The 21,523-nt window shown below is 43.3% G+C and overlaps 1 protein-coding gene across 1 annotated transcript; it reads right to left on the bottom strand.

Moving 5' to 3' along the window:
- Positions 1-5,485: 5,485 nt before the first annotated feature.
- Positions 5,486-16,043, bottom strand: PTGER4 (prostaglandin E receptor 4). Its single transcript, XM_019531994.1, has 2 exons — positions 15,133-16,043; positions 5,486-7,158 (listed from the first exon to the last, which is right to left on the bottom strand). The coding sequence occupies exons 1-2, from the start codon at positions 16,006-16,008 to the stop codon at positions 6,574-6,576; spliced, it is 1,461 nt and encodes a 486-aa protein (XP_019387539.1). The 5' UTR covers positions 16,009-16,043; the 3' UTR covers positions 5,486-6,573.
- Positions 16,044-21,523: the final 5,480 nt, after the last annotated feature.

Genomic DNA, 21,523 nt, shown 5'->3' with positions numbered 1-21,523 from the left:
ATGGCCACTTATAAGTTTATCAGGGGTGACCACCAGGATCTGGGGGAACGTTTGTTCACCAGAGCACCCCAAGGGATGACAAGGTCGAACGGTCACAAACTCCTGCAAGACCGTTTCAGGCTGGACATAAGGAAGAATTTCTTTACTGTCCAATCCCCCAAGGTCTAGAACAGTCTGCCAGCGGAGGTGGTTCAAGCACCTACTTCGAACACCTTCAAGAGCAAATTGGATGCTTATCTTGCTGGGATCCTATGACCCCAGCTGACTTCTTGCCCTTTGGGCAGGGGGCTGGACTCCATCTTCCGAGGTCCCTTCCAGCCCTAATATCTATGAAATATTTGATTGCTTCAAGTCCAGTTAAAAAGCTCTAACAATGGCACCCATAAAGCTAAAGGACACTTATGGCAAGATCAAGCATTAAAAGAAAAAGGAAATAAATTTTTCATTTGCATGTAGATTGCATGCTAAAAACCTTTAAGAAGCTTTACAGTACATTCAGAGGTAAAAATGAGAGAAGTTTGAAGTAGTTAAGGGTAACCGCACTTGCCACCAAGATAAATACCTTAAAAGTGGTCAAAAAGATTAAATCGGGAGAGGAGTGATGCTTTCAAATGACATTTTAAAATGAAGTATGCATGGAGCACATAATGTAGATAAGTTATTTATTAAACTGTGTCACATTTGGAGCACATGACACAGGGAGCTGTCTGTCTGTATCTGTTGGGTAACTTCCGGGTAAAGTTTTAAGATGCTTATTTGGCTTATGTGGAGCTCATGAGTGCCCATATCCATTGAGTTATTGTAGGGGTAAAAGAAAAAAAACACAAGCAAAGTGGGAGTGTGTGTGAAGACAGTAGAGAAGGAACAGCCTTCTCCTTTCCTTCTGCTGCTGTTATATCTACCTTACCTCATCCAGGTCTTTACCCACATGATGCACAGCTTGTCAGACCTCAGATTTGAAGATCCCTTTGAATTAGTCACCCTGAAGCAGTTCAAGTTGTTTTCAATCCTATGAATTTCAGCCTTTTATCCAATCTACTTCTGATCACTGTCTGGTGGTGGGGCCTCTACAGATTCCTGGAAAAAGTCACTGCTCGTATTATTTTTATTAGCACATTTTATTGTGAAATTAAGGTCAGTAATTCTAGTTACATGGCAAAAATTGTTTTGAGAGTTTTTACTCTGTGGATTGATTGTAAAAAGTTCACTGGGCCAGTTAGGTTATTAATTGTGATTTGCTAATTAATATAAACTCTTGTCGCCAAATCACTAGGCATTTGTGCACTATATTCCTGAGAGAGTCAAAGATGAGGAAATTGTAAAATATTTTAAGTTTTTTTTTGGTAGGTACCTTTTAAAAAAGACCCTGGATTAGTATTAATCGTTGAATGAACAATTGAAATTCAGTTTTCTGATTACATTTAGTTAAAGTATAACTTGTGAGACTTGGTTCTAGTTGCCAAGGATGTGGTCTGATTTCTGCATAGGTGGTTAAGTTGTCTATATGTTAGAGCTATGAACCCTGTTTCCTTATCCTATCGAAGAGGAGATGTTAATTGACACATTGAGTGTATACTGGCCGCTAATACCATATTTCTCAAATTCAAGGTGAGGTTTTTTTCCCCATTGGCATGGAGGGGGGGCGGGAAGCCCCTCGTCTTATAATCAAACAATAAACAAGTAATCAAACAATAAACAAGGAAATCTCACTAAATACATTGTCTGTTATTAAAGTGCTGCCAAAAGTAGCATGTGCTCAGAGCAGTGGAAACCAACTATGAAGCTGATTTACATGCAGCCTACACTGAGCATGACTGTAAAGCATGTGGCCCGCATTGGGCAAACATGCTGATTTTTTTTTTTCCATTTAATTTCATGTCTCAGGTCAAATCGGCCAAGTCAGTTCCAAATTCTATTGACTGAGCAGAGCTCAATTGTTCAAGTCCGTGTGGATCTACCACCAGCAAGTATCCTCCTGCCCAGACTATTCAGCTTGGGGCTTCAGATGCTCCCAAATCAATGTCAGACATCCTACATGCAAGCCCCAAGCCATAGGCCTTAGAGTTCAGATGTCCCCTAGTCTCACCAACCAAAAGGCTGTAGGAACAAGGTAGAGGGAGAGCCCAAGACCAACTTCTCATTGCCATAATTGTGTAGCCATGGGCAAACTTGCAAAAATATTTATTTCTATATATATTATACTTATTACACTTATACACTACTTTCAAGCTTTGAGCTGTCAAGTGAACCAGAAGGGCCACTTGGCAGAGTGTTGGAGGTGGAGAATATATATACACCCCTATATTCTCCACCTCCAACACTCTGCCAAGTGGCCCTTCTGGTTCACTTGGCAGCTCAAAGCACACCAAAAACCTGTTACACAGTTTGCACCATGCAACCATGTGCCCACGCACCCATCTCTATACCTATACCACCACCCACTGCCCTCCTCAGAGGGTCTACTCCTGAAAGTCTATACCAGACCCCTCTCCACCAGATGAGGTCTGCCATTTCTTTCCCATCATCCTCTTCTGTCTTCCTGTAGTACCAGCTGATGGGAACCTAGGGTAGGTTAGTGTAGCCCATCTGAATAAGACATTAAGTGTAGTCCCCCTCACCACCGACTCTTGAAAGTAGTTTATAAGAAGTATACTTTCACTGGAAGTATAAGTGTATACTTCTTATACGCATTGCATATGTTATTACTTCCTCTTCACTCCCACAGCTGAGATCAGCCTTTCTTTCCCATTTCCAATGATTCCTGTTTCTTCAGCAGCCTTAAGTGTCTGGCAAACATCATGAAATGGGGCCCCAAACAGTTCACCCAGAATCCCTTTGTCACTCCCTCTCACAGCATGGCACATATGATTAGTGTGGCTCTGCCCACTATGAGGTGAAGCTGGACCAGGTTGCCCTGCACCTCATCTGCATTAAAATTTTTGGAGCATCCCATGACCTGTGATAAGAACACCCAGTTCCACTCATGAGTGGGGGAGCTAATTAGTAGGGCTGTGTGAAGCTTTGGTGCTAATTCAATTCGAAGGAGCAAAATCTCTGAATCAAATCGGGAGACCAATAAAAAGGTCTGAATTGATTCAAAGCTCTCTGAATTGATTTGGGTTGTCCCCCTTTGCCGCCACGGAGCTGGACCCAGACTCCGTGCCAGTAAGCAGGAGGTTGGGGCGGGGGGGACTGGAGTAGTGGGAAGGGGACCTCTGCCAGGCCCCATTCCCTGCCTGCTCCTCCCGCCCTCCTGAGCACCCCCCCGACCGCTCTCCCAGCCCCATCAATGGCTGCCCCAGCATCTTGGGGCTTTTAAAAAAAAAATTTTTTTAAATCCTGCACTTACAGGCTGCTTCAGCGACCGTCAGGGCTTCTGGGGTCTTGTAGCAGAGCCCCCCATGCAACACGGGGGTAGTGGGATGCAGCTAGTGAGCGTAAGGCTTTTTTAAAAGCTGGGACGTTGGGGCCGAGCAGGGCAGCCATTGGGAGGGCTGGGAGAGCAGGCGGGAGGTGGAGCCTGTTTGATTCAGAGATTTGGCTGATTCGGCAGCGGCCAAATCTCTGAATCAGATTTGGCCAAATCGATTTGGGACTGATTCAGATCATCAAATCAAATCACTGCCCTCCAAATCGGCCAAACCTAAAGCGAATACTAGCTGCTTTGCACAGGTCTACTAATTAGCATGTGACTGTTGTGGGGGGTATCTGCAGTACACCTACACACTGAGTTCTGGGGAGCAACATGACTTGAAACACTGTTGCCTCTAAGGGGGCCCAGCCCATTGAACTATGTGGTAGATCATGAGTCTGTGGCTTTGGACTAATATCAAGCATAGTTTGTACTAGATATAAGTACGTGCCAAGTGCATTCATGGAGTACCTGTGGTAGAACTTGCAGCATTTTGAAAAAACATAAAATGCATCCATCCTGGATGAGCTAAGTCTATGGGTGCTATATGTAAATTATTACATCCACGTTTAATTTCAAAGTTATTTTTTTCACATTTGCTTCGCACTTTCATGTGCTTAGGGAGAGCAGGGTCTGTGACAGTAAGGAGACGGGGAAGCTGCTGCAGGAAAAAGCTGGGGGGAAGCAGAGATCAAAGGGCCTACCTGACCCCCCCACAGATGTATTTTTCCTGCTGTGGCAGTGGGAGGGCAACAAATTCAAGGCAAACTTCTAAAAATTAGATTCAATACCTGGAAAATTATAACCAATGCATACATTTTCCATATAGAATCTAATTATTGGAGGGGTTGTCTTATAATCAGGTTCATCTTCTATTTGAATAAATACAGTATTCTGTCATTGTCACAGTAAAGTAACGGTGTTTGTGGAGGCCTTAGATGTATAGAGTTCAGTCGGATTTTCATTAGATAGGACTTTTGGTAACAGTGTCCTCTGGTCCTCTTATGTGAAGTAATATTATGTACTATTAGCCTGCTTCTGGCAGGCTCAACCTATTACTTTGACAGATGTGTATGCATGGACATAGTTCTCAATTCCAGCATCTCTTCATGCAAATCAACTCTGTTGTCCCAGTATTAGCAGAAAGCAAGCACAGCCAAAGCATATTGTGCTAGGTCTGAGTGAATACTCAAGTGTGTGGGTCTTACGCTGAAAAATTCACTCCGTTCTGCTTCAGCCTCCCCAGCATTGCAATGAAACTCTACAGGGAGGTGATGGCAGAAGATGCATAGCTAAACCATCTGGAAAGCTTTGGAAACTTAAGGAATGAAATATGTTCTGTGGCTTATTAAAGCAAGGGCCTGACACTGAGTTGTTCGGTGTAAAATTACACACACATTTAAAGACTTTCATAGACTTCTGAAAGGAAGTGGAATGTCTCCATTTAATTGCAATCTCCCAACAATTTTTGGTCAGTACAACTGCTTCTTAAACACATCACCAATCTTAGGCTCAGGATTTTAATTACAATAAAGCATTTCACATGAAAGCACTTTAAGCAACATAACATGCTTATTATGTCTTTGACAAAAATATCCTCCAAATACCTGTACAGAATTAATGTTTGATACAACAAAGCTTCTGGAACAAGACCTAACTTTTAAAAAATTAATGCACATAAATTTCTTTTCAGCTCTGGTTAATGGTTAATTTTAGTGATGTGTTTGTCCCTTAGATTTTAGGGGTAAATAATGCTCAGGGGGCGTGTAACTATAGGGTTAGGGGTGGGCAATTATTTCGGGTGGAGGGTCGCTTACTGATTTTAAGCAAGCAATCAAGGGCTGCATGACAGGCAGCTGGGGGAAAATAAATATTAATTTTCTAAATTTTTTAGGGGCCCCGTGGGTCGGATAGAATGGCCTGGCAGGCCGCATCTGCCCCAGGGGCCGCTTTTTGCCCACCCCTACTATAGGGCATGGGTATGTATGACCTTTATTTTTTGTAAGGAAGATTCTCTTTCATTTATTTTGTGTGTCTGACAGAAGATCAGATTATAGTTGTAAGCTTCTATTTACTCATTTGAAGTAAAATGATAAAATGTTATGTGACAATACCTGTAGTATATCAGTGATGTTTTAACTAAAATGATTATTAAGAAAATTAACCAGGATTTGAAAGTCATAGGCCCTGATCCCAAAAAACACAAATGCAAGTGCTTATTTTTTACTCCTATGAGAAGTCCCATTGACTTTTACTGGACTACTCAAGTGAGTAATATTAAGTACATGTGTAAAAGTGCACAGGAATTGGGCCTTAGCACTTAGATTGGAACAACTGTGTTCTACAGATAAACTTTCACAGCACATAAATAAAATCTGGCTTTTTAGTATGTACATACATAGGAAAAGAATGTTTTAAACTAAAAAGTGTGTTCTCTTTTCTCCCCTAATAGCACAAATGTTCCCATTTTTAACTCAAAGTTTTTATTTATTCCCATCTGGAGAAGTTGTTCTCCAACAGCCTGTTAATTTTTCCGTAAAACAAACCTAATGCAAAGCCTTTTCATTAGCAGGAAATATTGGGAGGAAAAGAAGTCTAGCAACTTTATATATACCTTGTATTAATAATAAACCTTCTCACAGAGAAGAATAGACTTTTAAATATTCTCAATCATGATATATACAGCAATAAAAATTCACATTTTCACACTTTAGTGAGACACTTTAAAATCCTCAGCAAGGCAGTTGTCATAGTTGCTCTTCCCAGTAATTGCCCCACCTTTAGTTCTACTACCAGAACTGTAAACCCATAAAGAGTTGAGTGGAGGAAAAAATACATTTCCACCAGATTTGGATTAAAACAGCAATGGTTCTTTCTAGCTCTAGAGTCCCAGCAGCAATCCTGTGTCAGAGCAAGGCAAGACAAGGCAATTTATATTTCCAAACCCATTATGTTTTATAATACCACAGTCTGATTGCAACAACTGTTCCTATGTGTAATCCTCAGTAGTCTGGAAGAATTGTACCCAACAGATGGCAAGAGAAAAATAGCCCTTCAGAGCATAGCTGAACCCCTCACGCCTTCGGTAGGTAGCATGGCTATGAATTGCACCAGTTTTTTCCAAAGTACCTGGAAGGATCTTTCTCCATTTCCATTCATTACTATATACACTTCTCTGATAAGTTCAACGTTTCAGTGGGGAACGTGACCTGGAGAGAGCTGCCCTTGGATGCAGCACTGGGCCCTGCACCAGACTTGACTAAAAAGACACTCTCGGAGTCCTGCCCCTGAGAAGAATCTGAGGTCTCTGAGCTACGCAATGTCCTCACTGATGTAGTGTCACACTGAGCCAGACTAGTGTTTGCTCCTGGCAGTAGCACACGTCCTGCAACACTGCTTTCATTGAGCTCTGGAGGATAGAGTAGCGTCTGTGAGGTGCTACTGATCTCTCTCAGCTCTCGGGAGATGAAGGACGGTGAGTGGCTGGACATGGCAGAGGAAGCTCTGCGGCCATCTACGCAGTTGAAATTGCTCCCAGAGTGCTGCCTCCGAGCCCCTCCAATACGACAAAATAGGCATTTGATCTTCTCTATGGCTTTGCTGAGCACCGTCTTGCGCAGGAGGATGTAGACCCAAGGATCCAGGATGGGGTTCACTGCAGCAATACGGATGGCCTGCAGGTCAGGATTTTGCCCGACATCTTTCACCAGCGGAGGCTGGTACAGCTGGTTCACAAAGACGCGTACCTACCAAACAGGAGGGGGGAAAAAATAAGGGAAGTCAGAGCTGACATTTCCAAGCAGAGCTTCGTAGCTACATGTTACAGCAAGAGCTGGCAAAGCCCAGCTTCTCATTATCAGCAACAAGTATATTTTTGAAAAGGGGGGGGAAAAAAAGACAAAACAAGGAACAAACTCTGTAAATCACTTTATCTTCTTGCATGGAGGAAGAGAGAACCTTTCTCCATTTCCCTCATGGTTTTACCTGGACTCCTAAAATAGTCTGATATTCATGAGCCTTTATGGTTGATTCCTACAGGTTTTTAAACTTCCAGTCCTGGGTGGTGGCTTTTCTTTCTCTCTAATTTGTAGGAGTTAGATTTCAACATTTCACCCAAGTCTTTCATTGCCTGCCAGGGATGTGGAAGGAGCCTGAATCAATTGAGGAGACCTGTCCAACCTTTGCAGTTTTCCTCCAGCAAACCTGTAATAATTGTATGTTTAAAAAAAACTACAGCAAGATGACAAACTAACAAGCAAACTGGTCTCTAGAAACAAGCCCAGAGCTGTCTGTGCCTTACTTTAGAAATAAATGTGTTGGCACCTTTTATTGTTGGAGTTTCAAGGTAACGTTTTAATATTCTCATCATTGTACTTGTTGAAGCTTGTTTAAAAGAAAAAGAACAGCTGCCTCTTAGCTACCAGATCTTTTTATATTGATTAGCCTGATGCCGGCATTGGACTAGGCTGCCTGGATCTTCTTCCCAACTGTGTCTGCCCTAGGTTCCGTTTATAGGCCATAAAAACTATTATTGATGTTTGTTTAAATAGTATTTCTAAATTAATTATAAGTTTATTGAGCATTTACTAACCTGGTTGGGATCTCATTTATCCAAGGTATTTAATTGTTCAAGGTCCTGTCCTTTACAACCAGAAAAAAACACTACTACAGCTCCATCTACTTAAAGTCAAATTCTATAAACATTACTGTCAAGTCCAATGACCACTGATGTCTCTCCATGGACTTTAATAAGCACAGCATCTGATAAAGGGTCTCTTACATTACACAGTCCTAAACAGTATCTTTAAATTAGGATCAAAATTTGAAATGGCATAAAATGTATCCCAGGTTTAAGAAAGTCACTGGACAGCCTTCCTCATGGAAAATACTACCTGCTTCTGCGAGGTAAATTTAGATGAATCATTAACCTCTTCTTTATACAATATGCTAAATATCTAGTACCAAGAATTGTTAAAATCTCTTCTTTGCCTTGGCTCCTAAAGTCTTTTGTCTAATGAGGTTTTGCTCAAGTAGTAAATGGCTTCAGAAAAGTGGGCAGACTAAGGTTTAATCTAACTGAAGCTGAATGAGCAAACCTCTTAAGGCATTTTTACTGAGAGAGAGAGAGAGAGAGAGAGAGAGAGTTTGAACCAGTCCAAGTTTGGTGAAAAATGTCACAATACTTTTTCCAAAAAAAAAAGAGATTTCTGCAGTATGGTAATGGGGAATCTCAATCTATTCTTCCTGCATAAACATTCAGGGCTTTAATCTACTGCCAGGTAACTTTAAACAGAGCATTCTTTTAAATGAGGCAGGTATCTACGTTCAATGTTTTTATCAGTGACCGTTGGGGAGTATGTAACGGTTTCCTTGCTGTGCTAGTTATTCTGCACAGGTCATTCGTCCATGCTCCCTCTGAGCAGTAATGAATCTTCCAGTAGAATAGTTTTTCATGTAATCTGTGTTGGAGAGCATGTCCTTTCACATGCTTAAGACTGGATAATTAGTAGCTTAGGGGTATCAGTATCATCAAACTGACTAAAACTTGAAAGAATATTTTTATAAATGGCACTTCAGATCTGTTTGCTAACATGACAACTTACAGTGGTTTCTACATTTACTACAGAAGTAGTGGAAAATGTTTCACTACAGCACTAAAAGCATGTAGGGTTCAAACTGTAGTAAGTTTTTTTACAATTACTCCATTAAGACAAACTGTATGTTTGCTTACAGTGAAATTTGAATAACCTGAAGACAACTTTTGGAGGTCCAAAAAAGTAGTCTCAACCTGTGGCTGCCCTCAGTGCAGTTATAGCTGGTTGCTCAGGCAGAGGTAAAGGTAGCTGGCCATGATGCCACTTGTATCATTCCTTTGCATGACCTTAGTGACAGAAACTGCCATGCCTTAACCACACTAGTCCTATGGCTTGCTCCGATCAGCAAGGCATTTCACTTTTCTGACATTAGGACCTAAAATAACGTTTTTGTCATTTGAAGGGTCCCCTTATGTTACCGACTGGAACTTTCTTCAAACCTGGCACTTCCAATCAGACATTTTATACATTTTAAAGTATTAAAATTAATTTCCTCTATAGTAGTACTGCACTGAACTTGTATCACACCATTAGGAGTAATCCCACTATATAACTTGACTGTCAATTTTGGTGGAGACAAGGTTCTTTGGGTGAATCTGATATCTTTTATTAGACCAACTAAATAGCTGGAGAACAATTTTTAGGCAAGCTTTTGGGTTCAAAAATCCTTTGTCAGGCTAAGGAAGTTGATGTGTGCACTTCCTGGATGGACAGCCTACACCTCTGTAATTTTGGTGGAGAAAACTTTTACCACTAGATGGCAGAGTTGTCACACATGTACAGCCTGTTCTCCCTGTTTATAACTGGAGGCAACCTGGAGATCTGTTAGCCACTATAGGTTTTGCTTTTATAGGCCAAGATACCAGGAAAAAAGATCTAGCCAATTTAAAAGTCCTTAAACAATGCCAGAAGCAAACCATGCAGGCAGCAAAGAACTGTTATGTGTAACTCACGCACCTCTGCAAATGAACCTTAGTGCTCTGACAAAGAAGGAGTGTCTGAGAAATGGCAGTCCAGGCTCCAAAGAACAACAGGTTGAAAGACAAGCCAGTGTTTTAAAATAAAAGTTGAAATCTCACAAACAAATGTCAAATCACTAGAATTAATTTAATCTGGGCCTTAGTTTTTAGTGTTTAAAGTTTTCCTCCTCCCAGGAGATTTTCTATATGCTAAAGAATTATCTTCCACTGGAAATGCATTCCAAATAGTCTATAAATGTTTAAATATATTTCTGGACACATACCATTTAATCCTTTTTAAGGGACAGATATCTGCACTTGACAGCTAGGAATCTACACGCTAATTTATTGTAGGCAGAAGCAAAGCTTTATTTCCCACTTAACCCACCCAACAGGCATTTGTATTAAGTTTAAACATGACCATGACTCTTTCAGATGGACAAGAATAGTAGTACTGATAAATTCAACTTGCTTTCTGTGATCACGGAGAAACTTTTAGAATGTATTTGCCAACCCAGGCAGAAGAAATCCATCCATCTCCAATTTTTTAAAGGTTGACTTTTTTTTTAAAATATCCCTGTATTTTTGTATTGAAGGCTTAACAATGACATTGGTTCAAAGGTAAAGTTTTATCATTGACTATCAGTGCCTGCAATACGTGCACTTCACAAGCATGTGCCTTTGTTGGCCTGAGAGAGTTTACTGTAATGTGAGCATGTATTACATGACTGATTAAAACCTGTGACTTGATTTTAAGCATGGATGTTGTATATGCCATTGAGAGATGTATAGTAGGTATGTTTCAGCCTATTTAATGAAAGCTTTAGACTGGGCACTGCTGTTAACACATAACCAGGAAGGCTACATTTTATCTTCTCTCACAAAATAATTCAGTATCAAAAGTAATTTATGTGGCGAAACCTACTTCATGCATCATTTATTAATCACAAGTCTGATTAAAAAGAAATCTGCATGGGGTCACCAGTTCAGTCAGTTCTTATGCAGCTGAAATAACATTTGTTTACAGCATCATTTATAGGGCAACAGGGAAGTACTCATTATGATTAACGGAGTGATGAATGAAAACCTATCTTGCCTCTAAGTGAATAACCAGTCAATGGCAAATGGCTGAAAGTTTTGAGGCTTTAAGTTTTCCACTCTAAAGTTCTCATTAAAGCAAGAAGCAAACTGGAACTAATCAAACTTGACAGCAGAATGGGTTTGTACTTGTAACTAAGGTAGAAAGGTGGGACTGTAAGGTTGTAAGAGCAAACAAATGCATGCTCATCACAGCTTCTGTTGGATGTTTTTTCCTTCTGACTAAATGTAAATATAAAAGGCAATTTCTACCCATCTGAAATATTGAGTATCTTTATAATAGTTATCACACAGAATAAACAAAGGAGTAACCTTTTACATAGTTTTCACCTGTCCCCATAAAATTGTCCTCCTATTACATATCCATATGCTACATACAGGCAACTATTCCACTGTAAGCAGGAAATAAATTCTTCAGCTGGATAAGCCAAATAGCCTTTCACCTCCCTTTCCCCCAGGGACTGTTTGCCAGCGCAAATCACTTTACTGTTCAAAAATCTTGCCTGCCATCTTGCCTCTGATAGCAAATAGTCTCCAGTTCCTCAGAGAGAAAAAGCCCCAGACTATTTAAAACTGTCCCAGCAAATTTAGAATAAGTGTAAAACCCCTGAAGATGATCAAATGTCACATAAGAGTTTCTTTTCCTTATTTAGAATGCTAGGATAAAATTGTTAGACATCATAAAATGATGCTGCCAAATTTTTAAAAGGTTATTGGTATTTAATTACCTGAAGCAGTGAAATGTGGTGAAAACTTTCAAATATCGGGGGCGGGGTGGGGAGGGGAGTATAATTATCACAATGCTCTTGCAATCTCTAACATGCCTTTTTCTCCAGACATTTTCACTAATACACTTTCAGGGTCCTTGCAGTCTCTCTTAAGGTATGGCATCTGGGGAAATGTTACATATTACTTCCTAGCCTTTCTTTTTAAACCTCCTTGATCAGACTTTCTCACACACTATCTACAATGACTTCCTTTCGCCAGTAGTGTATAACGAAACACAAAGCGCTTTATTAATCTGTTGTTGAAATGCACAGTAAGTTGCCTGGCAGTATCTTGAGGAAACACAAAGTTTCTGTGTAATAGCTGAACTATCCCACAAGTTCAGAGCACATTGATTGGCGCACATAGGTTTAGATTATTTTTTCTAATATGCATATCCTATATTGTTATTCAACTTTTACCTGCATTTGTGCTCTTCAATTTCTTTGAGTCCAATCTAGAGCTATTTAGTGTCATCTTAAATGTCCATTTATCACTATTGCTGTCTGAATCATTATAAATATCTGTCTCTGTACTGAGTTCTGGAGCACTCCATTATTAACTTGTATTATCTTTTTTTTAAACGACGATCAGACTTTGCTATGGTTATTTAACGTCTTTAAAATTTAAAAAAAACCACCTTCCTGGCTCAACTCTGTCTAGTTTGTGAAAAAACTTATTATGAAAATGTTTAAAGGGGTCTGATGCCTTCTTTCAGAAGCTCCATTACTTGTACTTTTAATAAATTAGAGTTTATTCAGCTGATGTCACTAGTAGGAAATAGTGTCATCAGAAAACTTCCTGGCTGCAAAGCAGCCTCTGTGTGTTCTTTGTGCAAATGTCACTATCACTTCTTTCTTATTTTTGGTGTCACCCTTATCAGGACAGACTAAATACTATTTATTACAGAAATTTCCTTTTGTAGTATGGACTTCCTCATTTAATCACCAGGATATCTTTTGGTTCATGAAGTGCATAGGCAGGTTAATGAACTTCCAGCTTGTATGTCCACTGGCTGTTTTTAAGGATAGACGGCATATATACTTCTCCCCCTCATTTTTTAACACTGTATTTCTTTTCAGAGCTCTCAGGGCTAGTGTACTGGAAGAAACTACCTTTCTACCATTAGAACTGTGTATACTCTAGCATTTGTACTAATATATCAGTAAATAAATAATATCATGCAGTTTACATTGGTACAAATACTGTGTTTAGACCAGGCTAATAGCCTGGTCCTCCTTGCCAAAAAGGGTGTGTAGTTGTTACCTGAGGTTAAGTAACACTCAGGCAGAAGCACAGCAGTGAAGACGAAGCAGGGCAGCCTTATCCTGAGATAAGAGGTGTGACCAGGCAGGGCAGTGTGTGATACTAACATGCCTTGTCTACACTCCTGCCTTGATACAGCTTATGCAAGTTCAAGCAAACAAACAAAAATAACTCCTCCCCTGCCACCTAAAACAAAAACAAAACAGACCTTTGCTGCAACACTTCCTAAGACCCTTGATATTTTGCCTCCTCAACTTTTGCAATGACTAGCACTCTATATAGTAGGCTTCCCACCTTGCTATTTTGAATAAATGAGCCTTTTGTCCCATCCAAAAAAACTTGTATCAATTGCTAATAACCCAGTTGCCTGTCTAGTTGGACATTCTGTTTTATTTTGGTTATTTCTTTTTTCTGTGAAGGTTCTCTGGCTCCTGAAGTAGAAGTTGTTCAGATGTACTCAACTTCAGGCTTCCTAGTTCACTATCTTTCTAGTCCCTGCATGCAACACAGGTAATATTTCTGAAAAACCTGCCTGCATCTTTGAATAGCAATCATCCACTAAGTTAGGCTTTTGCTTACAGAACACATTTTTCTTACCGTTATCCCTTCCCGTAACATAGTCTTAATCTTTTGGAGAGTTGTTGTTAAAATATCATACTAAGCCACTTAAGTGCCATAAAACCAGTGCAGGAAGTTTCTAGTACTGATCATGTTATGCCTATGTGTACCATGAAAGATGAAGCCAAAAGCAAGTGGCTCCAGGGACAGTCAAAATTGCAGGGATTCCAACAGTTGTACTTCAGCAAGTTTTATTTATGTTAGTAATGTAGCAAAACTGGCTTGACCCCTGCAATTACACTATTTATTATACTCTGTGTCATTTACCCGACTAGTTCTTACTCTTAGTTTGCAATTATATTTCACCCTCATGAATTCCCCTGTTGTAATGCATCTTGATACAGGTCAACTCCAGGACAGATCCCTCCTGTAATAAACAGCATTACAATTATCTGCGTGCTAAATGCACTCCCTTTCTACCTACTAACTCTTAGCTCCCAGGATCCTGGTTAGGGAGGGTGGCAAGTAAGCATAGCCAGTTGTTTGTTTAATGAATATGAGCCAAAAGATGTAGTTTGCCAAGTTTTATTATGCTGCGGGTGGCAAGCACTGACTGAGCCCAGACCTGGTATTTTTGTCTTCCGCTGGAGTTAAGGTGGAAGAGAGAAAAAAAAAGTGTAGTTTGCTAATTGAAAAGTTGGGGTTTCCTCCTATTTAATCAGAGGCAATAATCGTAATAGCAGCTAGATTGAGCCCCAAGTGATCTGGATTAGGAAGTCATCAAGTGATTTATGATAAGGTTATCCAGTACCAGTATGCAGTCTCTACACCACTCAGAGCTGGAATCTACCACCTTTAAGAGTAGTATGCTACTGAAATCAGGGGTCCTCACAGGCTGAAGTACAGCTCCAGGAAAGCAAAGGTAGTAGAATTTATCCCTAAGATGGTAAACTCTTCAGGACACGAAGTCTGTTTTTGTACTTTGACATGAAGCACCCAGCATGCGCTCCTTGCAGTATAAATAAAAAAATCGCTTTCTCTCTTACGTAGTAGGAAACTCTGTCCCCCTGTGTGACACTTACAAATAGTGTATAAATGTAGTAATTAATCTTGAAGTTCAGGCCTACACAAGTTAATTTTAAAACCAGATCTCAAGGTACCAGGATTTTGCTGGGAACATTTCACTGAAGTACAGAAGATACCAGGTTTTCTGGTCATTCTGTCTTTCACAGCAAAATTTCTAAGTGCCCAGAGGCCAGTATAAGTCCCCCTCCCCCCTTTTAAATTAGTTTTAAATCAATGCAGTTTTAGATCCCTGTGTATTTGTGAACGTTTCTGAGTTACTTTATAGCTTCTGAAAACCCACAAAGGAGGAGCGTTGTCCTATAGCCACCGAGGTGGATAGGTTTTGCTTTTTGCCTCTGAGGGGGCGGTGGAGTGAATGATGGAAGGAGGAAAAGGTTTTTACAGGGTTACTCACCACCAAAGGAATGGAGCAGATGAGCACTACGAGAGAGGTTGCAATGAGTAAAATGACCATCTGGATCTCTGCTCCAGCCATGCGACGAAAACTCCTGTGCCTGCGAAAGTCCGACAAACGGCTGGCTGTGTTGTCCGTCCCCAGGGAGGTGCGGCGCATGAACTGGCGGTGCATGCGAATCAGGGCCACACACACCAGGATGTTGCAGACCACAGTGACCATGATGAGAAAAGAGCTAAAGCCAGCGTACATGTAGGAGAAGGCGGCATGGGTGGCCACCTTGGTCCGCCAGTCTATGAAACACCAAGTGCAGGGGTACTGCAGGGTGGATTTGCCCAGCCCCATGCTGGGCAGGGCGCAGAACAGCACATTGGAAACATAGATGGCGAAGAGCGTGAGCCCTGCCAGCTTCTTATCCACATAGTGGTTGTAGAAATAGGCATGGTTGATGGCCAGGTACCTCTCAATGGACATGGCGCAGATGATGCTGAGGCCCGACAGGCCGAAGAAGAGGAGGATGAAGGAGCTGTACTCGCACAGGGCCGCCCCCCCGGGCCACTGGTTCTGCAGGTAGGTGGCGATGGTGACAGGGCTGACGAGGCAGGTGCCCAGGAGGTCGGTGATGGCCAGCCCGCACACCAGCGTGTAGAAGGTGGTCTCCTTCTGCTCCTTGCGGGACTTGCGCAGCACCACGATGGCGATGAGGTTGCCCACCACGCCGAAGATGAACATGACGGTGGGGATGGTGGGCGGCTTCCCGCTCTCGGGGCTGCCGCCCGTGCTGTTGTCCGAGCAGTTGCCCGGCGCATCGGACATGGCGAGCAGCGGCGGGAAACCTGCGGCGAGCCCCGCGCTCGTCGCCCCGGCCACGGCCATGTGCCGCCGCTGCGTCCCGCTCCGCGCCCGCTTCAAGTTGTCAGGCGGCGGGGAGGAGGCGGCGGGGCCGCTCCCGGCGCCCCGCCCGCGCGCCCGTCCCATTGGTCCGCGGCGGCTTGAGGCAGCCCCGCGGGGAGGAGCGGGACCGGGGACCGAGAAGGGTGGAGGTTACCCCAGGGTGCGGGCAGGGCTCGGGGCTGCGGCGCACACAGCGATCTGCTAGCTGAAGGGTGTTTGTACCCGAGCACGCGTCGCCGATGAGGAGGGGTCGGTGCTGGGGCTGGCCCGTGGTCCCCATCCACCCGAGCCGGCCCCAGCGCTGCCCCCGGGTGCCACGCAGGGCTTGGGGAACCCGGCAGGCCGGCTGGCAGCCCTCGAGGCGTGCCCTGGGGTGGCCAGGAGCGGGGTGTAAAGCTCCAGGGCGGGAAGGGACGGGCCTTGCTCGCGGAGAGACCGTTAACACTGGCCGTTCTGAAGGGGCCCGCGTTCTCCACGGGCCTTAACACGTAATAGTCACGGGCACCGGCCTTCCTGGCGTAGTCTACACCCCGGGATCCGTAACTGATGCGCGTAAGCACGCGGGCGTGTTCACGCCGTGCCTTGCGAGCACGCTGGCATTCCAGAAACCTCCTGGAATAAATTCAAACAGAGTAGGCAACCCTGTTTGGCAGGGGCATGTGGCCCTCTCCATGGCCACCACTCCCTACCTCGCCAGCGGTCCCGAGGATGCGATGGCTCCACTGGCCGCGTTTGGCCTCTGGGCCAGAGGTTAAGCACCCGGCTCTAGAGAGGTGCACTTCAGCTGTAGCTCCCCCTTGTGCAGTTGTCAGAACCAGGCCTCTTAGTGGCGAACGTCCGCCTCGGCCCCCTGTCAGAAACGGGATGCTAAGCTACATGAACCATTGGTCTGACCCAATGCAGCACTTACGTTCTCAACTTCTGCCATTGCGCCGCAATTTGGAGACTTATTTCTGTATTCTGTCCCCCTTCCCCCAAATTTCTAGGAAATTCACAAACCACACATCAGGACTCCAAAGGGAGAAAACCTCACCAGCAGGTCTGGGAGCTGGTCCTGCACCTTGCTGGGTGCCCTCCAATCCTCCAGCAACTAATGGGAGTGGAAGGCCTTCTGCACCTTCCAGGATCAGGTTGTGAAGGGCTTTCATGTTTGGACAGGACCTCACAGCATTCCTGTTGCTTTTTACTGAGCACTGACAGTTTGCTGGGCCCTGTTTAAACACAGAAGCCTCAGTAATTTCTGGAATGGAACTTTGGAAGAGGTCCCATCCTGCTCCAGGGCAACGCATAAACCGAAGGTGTGCACAGAGGCTGATGATGATATACCTTGCAATGAGGTGATGTGAAGTCACAGCTGATTGCCATAAAAGGAAAAGCCCAACATGTGAAATTAATTAACAACTGGTGTTGATGATGCTAGTAACTGGGAAGGAAGCCAGCTGGAGGAATTACATTTATCAAATTATCAAACAGATAAGTGCAAGGTAAGTATGATTTCCCAGAGTACAAAAAGGAAAAGAACTCCATGGGCCATCTCTTGTGGCATACAGGAATTTATATCTGTTACTGCCACACAATGCTTTCCTAGAGCATAGCAGCTGTTTATTATCTGTATTTGGCATGCGTGCCGCATTTAAATATATTCTAAAGCACAGGAAGAACACAAGAAGGGTGTGTGTCTGTAAACAGAGGAAAGGCTTACACATTTAATTTGAAGAACTTGTTTTATCATGACCTTAGAATGAAATGACAGGAGATTTTAACAGGATTAGAAATAATGCTAAAGAGTAATAAATAGCAAATTTGGATTGGATTGACAGTGGACAAAACAGGAGCTGCAATCCTTGTAACAGGAGCTCATGTTAGTACTAAAAAGTATCATCAGCAATAATTAGAATCTGCAGATCAGGTATGTAAAGCATAGAAATTACTAAAATACAACAGGCTAGCAAAATACAACAGGTTAGCCACAGTAAACTATTCCAAGTCCAGAGGAAGGTATATAAACCTATTCCCTGAAGCATGAGTTTATATCCCAGATATAAAAAATCACATCTAACATAACAGTAGATGCTCAAATTCTTCATAAAAATGCTTAATCCTTTTTTTTTTTTAATATGGCTTTGTTCTTGGCCTCTCCCACTTCATAATCACAGCCTTCACATTTTCATAATGATTTGTATAAAAGAGTATTTCATTTTACTGTCAGTGTTAGGTTCAAGCATATTAACATAGTGAAGTGTGTGTTTATGTTAGGATAGGAAAATAAACTATTCATTTTTCAGTACTGTGTGCACACATCTGCGATGTAAGGAAAAAGGGTGTTGTAGTTAAATCTCTTTGCTTTCTGGGCTATCAGTCTTGTACTTTGGCTTCCTAAATTACATTTTAGAAAAAAGAAGCGTTTTCAAAACTGAACTCTGTAGACCTAAACAGTTGAAGCTGAACCTGAAGTTCTGTCAGGACTTCTTCAACAAGAGGCAGAAGATTGTTTTGAAGGATGTGGGCAATAATTTTCCCTGCTGAAGAAAGGAGGGTGTTAACTTGGTAGTTCCTGCACAAACTTATCTCCTTTCTTGACGATGGTCATGGTGCTGTCGTTCCTCAGGTCCCTCTTTGTTGTTCCAGATTTGTGGAGTCTCAGTAACAGTTCCTTGCCAGCAGCATTGGAGATTTCAGCAGGTATGCCATCTGGTCCGGTATCCTTGTTGTTTTTGGTTTCTTTGATGGTATGTCAGACTTCTAGGATAGGAGAGTTGGTGAGGGCTTCTTTTCCAGGATATTGGAAGGATGGACTTGATCATGGTATCCTCCACGTTTGACTCACAGTTTAGGAGTGCCTCAAAATGTTCTTTCCATCTAGCTTGGATAGATTAATTCTCTTTGAGGTCTGTCAAGTCATCCTGTGATCACAGGAAAGTAGGACCATGGGAAGTTGGGCCATAGATGGCTTTTGTTGCCTGGAAAAAAGCTATGCATGTCATGTTTATCAACTTAGAACTGGACTTCCGTGTCTTTATCTTGTCACCACTGATTTTTGATTTCCCAGATCCTTCTTTGAGCTTTGGTTTTGAGGAGCTGGTACATTTTTTTATTTTGCTGAGATAAGTGTCATTTTCCCAAGCAGAATAAGCCCTTCCCTTCTGGTCAAGGAGGGCTTGGATCTTGGCATTGCTCTCATAAAACCAGTGTTAGAGTCAGTGGGCAGTATAGTCAATGGATTCAGCACAGATGATATGGATAGTGATTTTAAACCTTTCCATAGTTCCTCAATGTTGCCTTCATTTGTGGACAGGTCAGAGAACTTTTTGTGGAGGCACCATTGGAGATTCTTACAGACCTTTGGATCTTGAAGAGATTTGGTATTAAGAGTCCGTCACATTGCTTTTGGCTGTTTTTAGTGTTTTGGAGCAAATCAAACATTCATAATGGATCTGACAAGACAATTATCTGTACAGCAGTCACTGGTTCCTGGCATAGCTCACATAATACAGACATCCATTCAATCACAGGCTCTAACAATAACATAGTTGAGGAGGTGCCAGTACTTAGAGCATGAAGGTCTTCAGGTGGTCTTGTGTTCATCACTTTGTCTGAAGATGCTGTTTGTGATGACAAGACTGTGCTCCACAGGAAGTGGATGCTGTTGGAGTTAGTTTTCCCTACTCCTTCCTTTCCAGTGGTGCTACTCCAGAGTTCCAGGTCATGCCCAACTATGGTGTTGTAGTCACCAAGGAGAATGATCTTGATCTCCTTGACCATGTTATTAGTCATAATGGGCATGTGTAGATGAAATGGGGGCCCTAAATTGAAGTGGTGTGTTTAAAAAAGCACCACTTCAATTTAGGGCCAATTAACTCCTCATGTTGTGCACACACCCAGCTGACTTACCTGCCTCTCCAGCGGCGGGGAGAGGAGGGTGAGCTGCCAGCAGGCAGAGCAGCCCCTGGGCTGGAGTGGGGGAGCTGGTGCTTCCCTTCATGGCAGCCCACCTGTAAGCACACAGCTCAAGCAGTCCCAGGGGGCACCACAGCTGCGGAGGGAAGCACCAGGCCCCCATGCAGCTCAGGCAGGCTTGGGGGGTAGGGGAGGAGACCAGGCATGCCGCTTTTCTTGGGTGGAGCCTGCTTTCCTGGGCTTCTGCCAGGCTACCTGCAGGGCTTCCTGCAGAGCCGTGGAGCTGCATGCAGCCCGGTGCTTCACTCTGTGGCTGTAAGGAGTTTTAGTTTGCTGTGCCCCAAGTCATTTAAGGTGCATTATGCTGCCGAATTTCCTACAGCAACTGGAATTTATGTGCAATACACCGCCAAGGCATGCAAACACCAACACCATTAAAGCGGTACAAAAGCATTTAGCCCACTTCAAAGTGTTGTGCACCCATGCCTCTCATTTCGTCTACACATGGCCCACGTGGTCACGGTTGGAGTAGACATCCTTTGACATCATCATCAGCATGTTGAGATAAATGCGTTGATGTTGGCGGCATACTGGTTATTGTTGAGCTTAAGATGGAAGGTCAGATGATGTTCATCAGTGCCCCCAGGGGTTCTGTAAGTTGATGGACAAGCTGATTCTTGATGGCACAGCATGAACATATCTGTCCTGGGCTGGTTTCCCTTTTCAGAAGAAGGTGTAGCCTCCACCTTCTTCCCTCAGCTGGCCCTCATCCGAGCATCTTGTCTCAGAGCTGCAATGACAATGTTGTATCTCCCTAGTTCCCTGGAGATGATGACAGTTTTTCTTTCTGATTGTCTGTTGTCTTGGTTATCCATCAGGGTACAAACATGCCATGTTGCAGTTTAGCTGGGACAGTCCCAGATTTCAGAGGCAGGTCCCAGCTGGCTATTGAGAATTATTATGGGTGTCCTGGAGATGCCGGGTTGTGAGGCAGTCTGGCCTGGATTTGGAGTGGCACAGAGCGCCTTCCAGGCAGCAGGCAGGCACTGCTACCTGCTCAGCATGCAGCCCTACCCCTGCCAATGTGTGAGAGTGTGGGTAGGGGGAGTGGGAGTGGGAGGGAGGAAGGAGATTTCCAGGTTTTCCATTTGGTCAGCTTAAGCAGAGGGGATCTGGAAGAGGACTGCTCAGCCATGGTACTAACTGCTGAATTGTATCCCTATCTCAACCCAGGTGCTAGATAACCAGCAGGCTGCTGCTACCTGCATACAGATTTGTGACTAAAGAGTGCTGGATTCACTAGTCCTGTCTCCATCACCATGGGTCTATTGCCACAGGGCTTTTAGAGGTTGGTGCAGGAGAGTGTGTTGTTTCCTGTGGTAGAGACCTGCCTGTGACTTTTTTAAATGTGAGGAAGCTGATCCATAGAAACAGTAACCACATGATCTTGACAAGGTGGAGATCTGGGTCCAGAGGCAAGGGAGAACTCTAGGGGACAAGAGACCTCCATCTTGCTGCAGTCTTCCATCCTTACAGCTGTTGAGATTCTGACATCTTCTTGCCTGGTCTGCTGTTGTGGACTTGGGGTTGGACCATGTTT

Source organism: Crocodylus porosus, unplaced genomic scaffold (assembly GCF_001723895.1).
Source record: "Crocodylus porosus isolate Cpor-Errol unplaced genomic scaffold, CroPor_comp1, whole genome shotgun sequence".
In the NCBI taxonomy this organism is placed as follows: domain Eukaryota; kingdom Metazoa; phylum Chordata; order Crocodylia; family Crocodylidae; genus Crocodylus; species Crocodylus porosus.
Note: the sequence above shows the minus strand (reverse complement) of the source record. Positions and strands in the feature narration are given on the sequence as shown.

Coding starts and splice junctions, on each gene's coding strand:
- PTGER4 (XM_019531994.1), bottom strand. CDS start 16,008: ATGGCCGTGGCCGGGGCGACGAGCGCGGGGCTCGCCGCAGGTTTCCCG. Junction 7,159..15,132: donor TCTGCTCCATTCCTTTGGTG/GTGAGTAACCCT, acceptor CCTGTTTGGTAG/GTACGCGTCTTTGTGAACCA.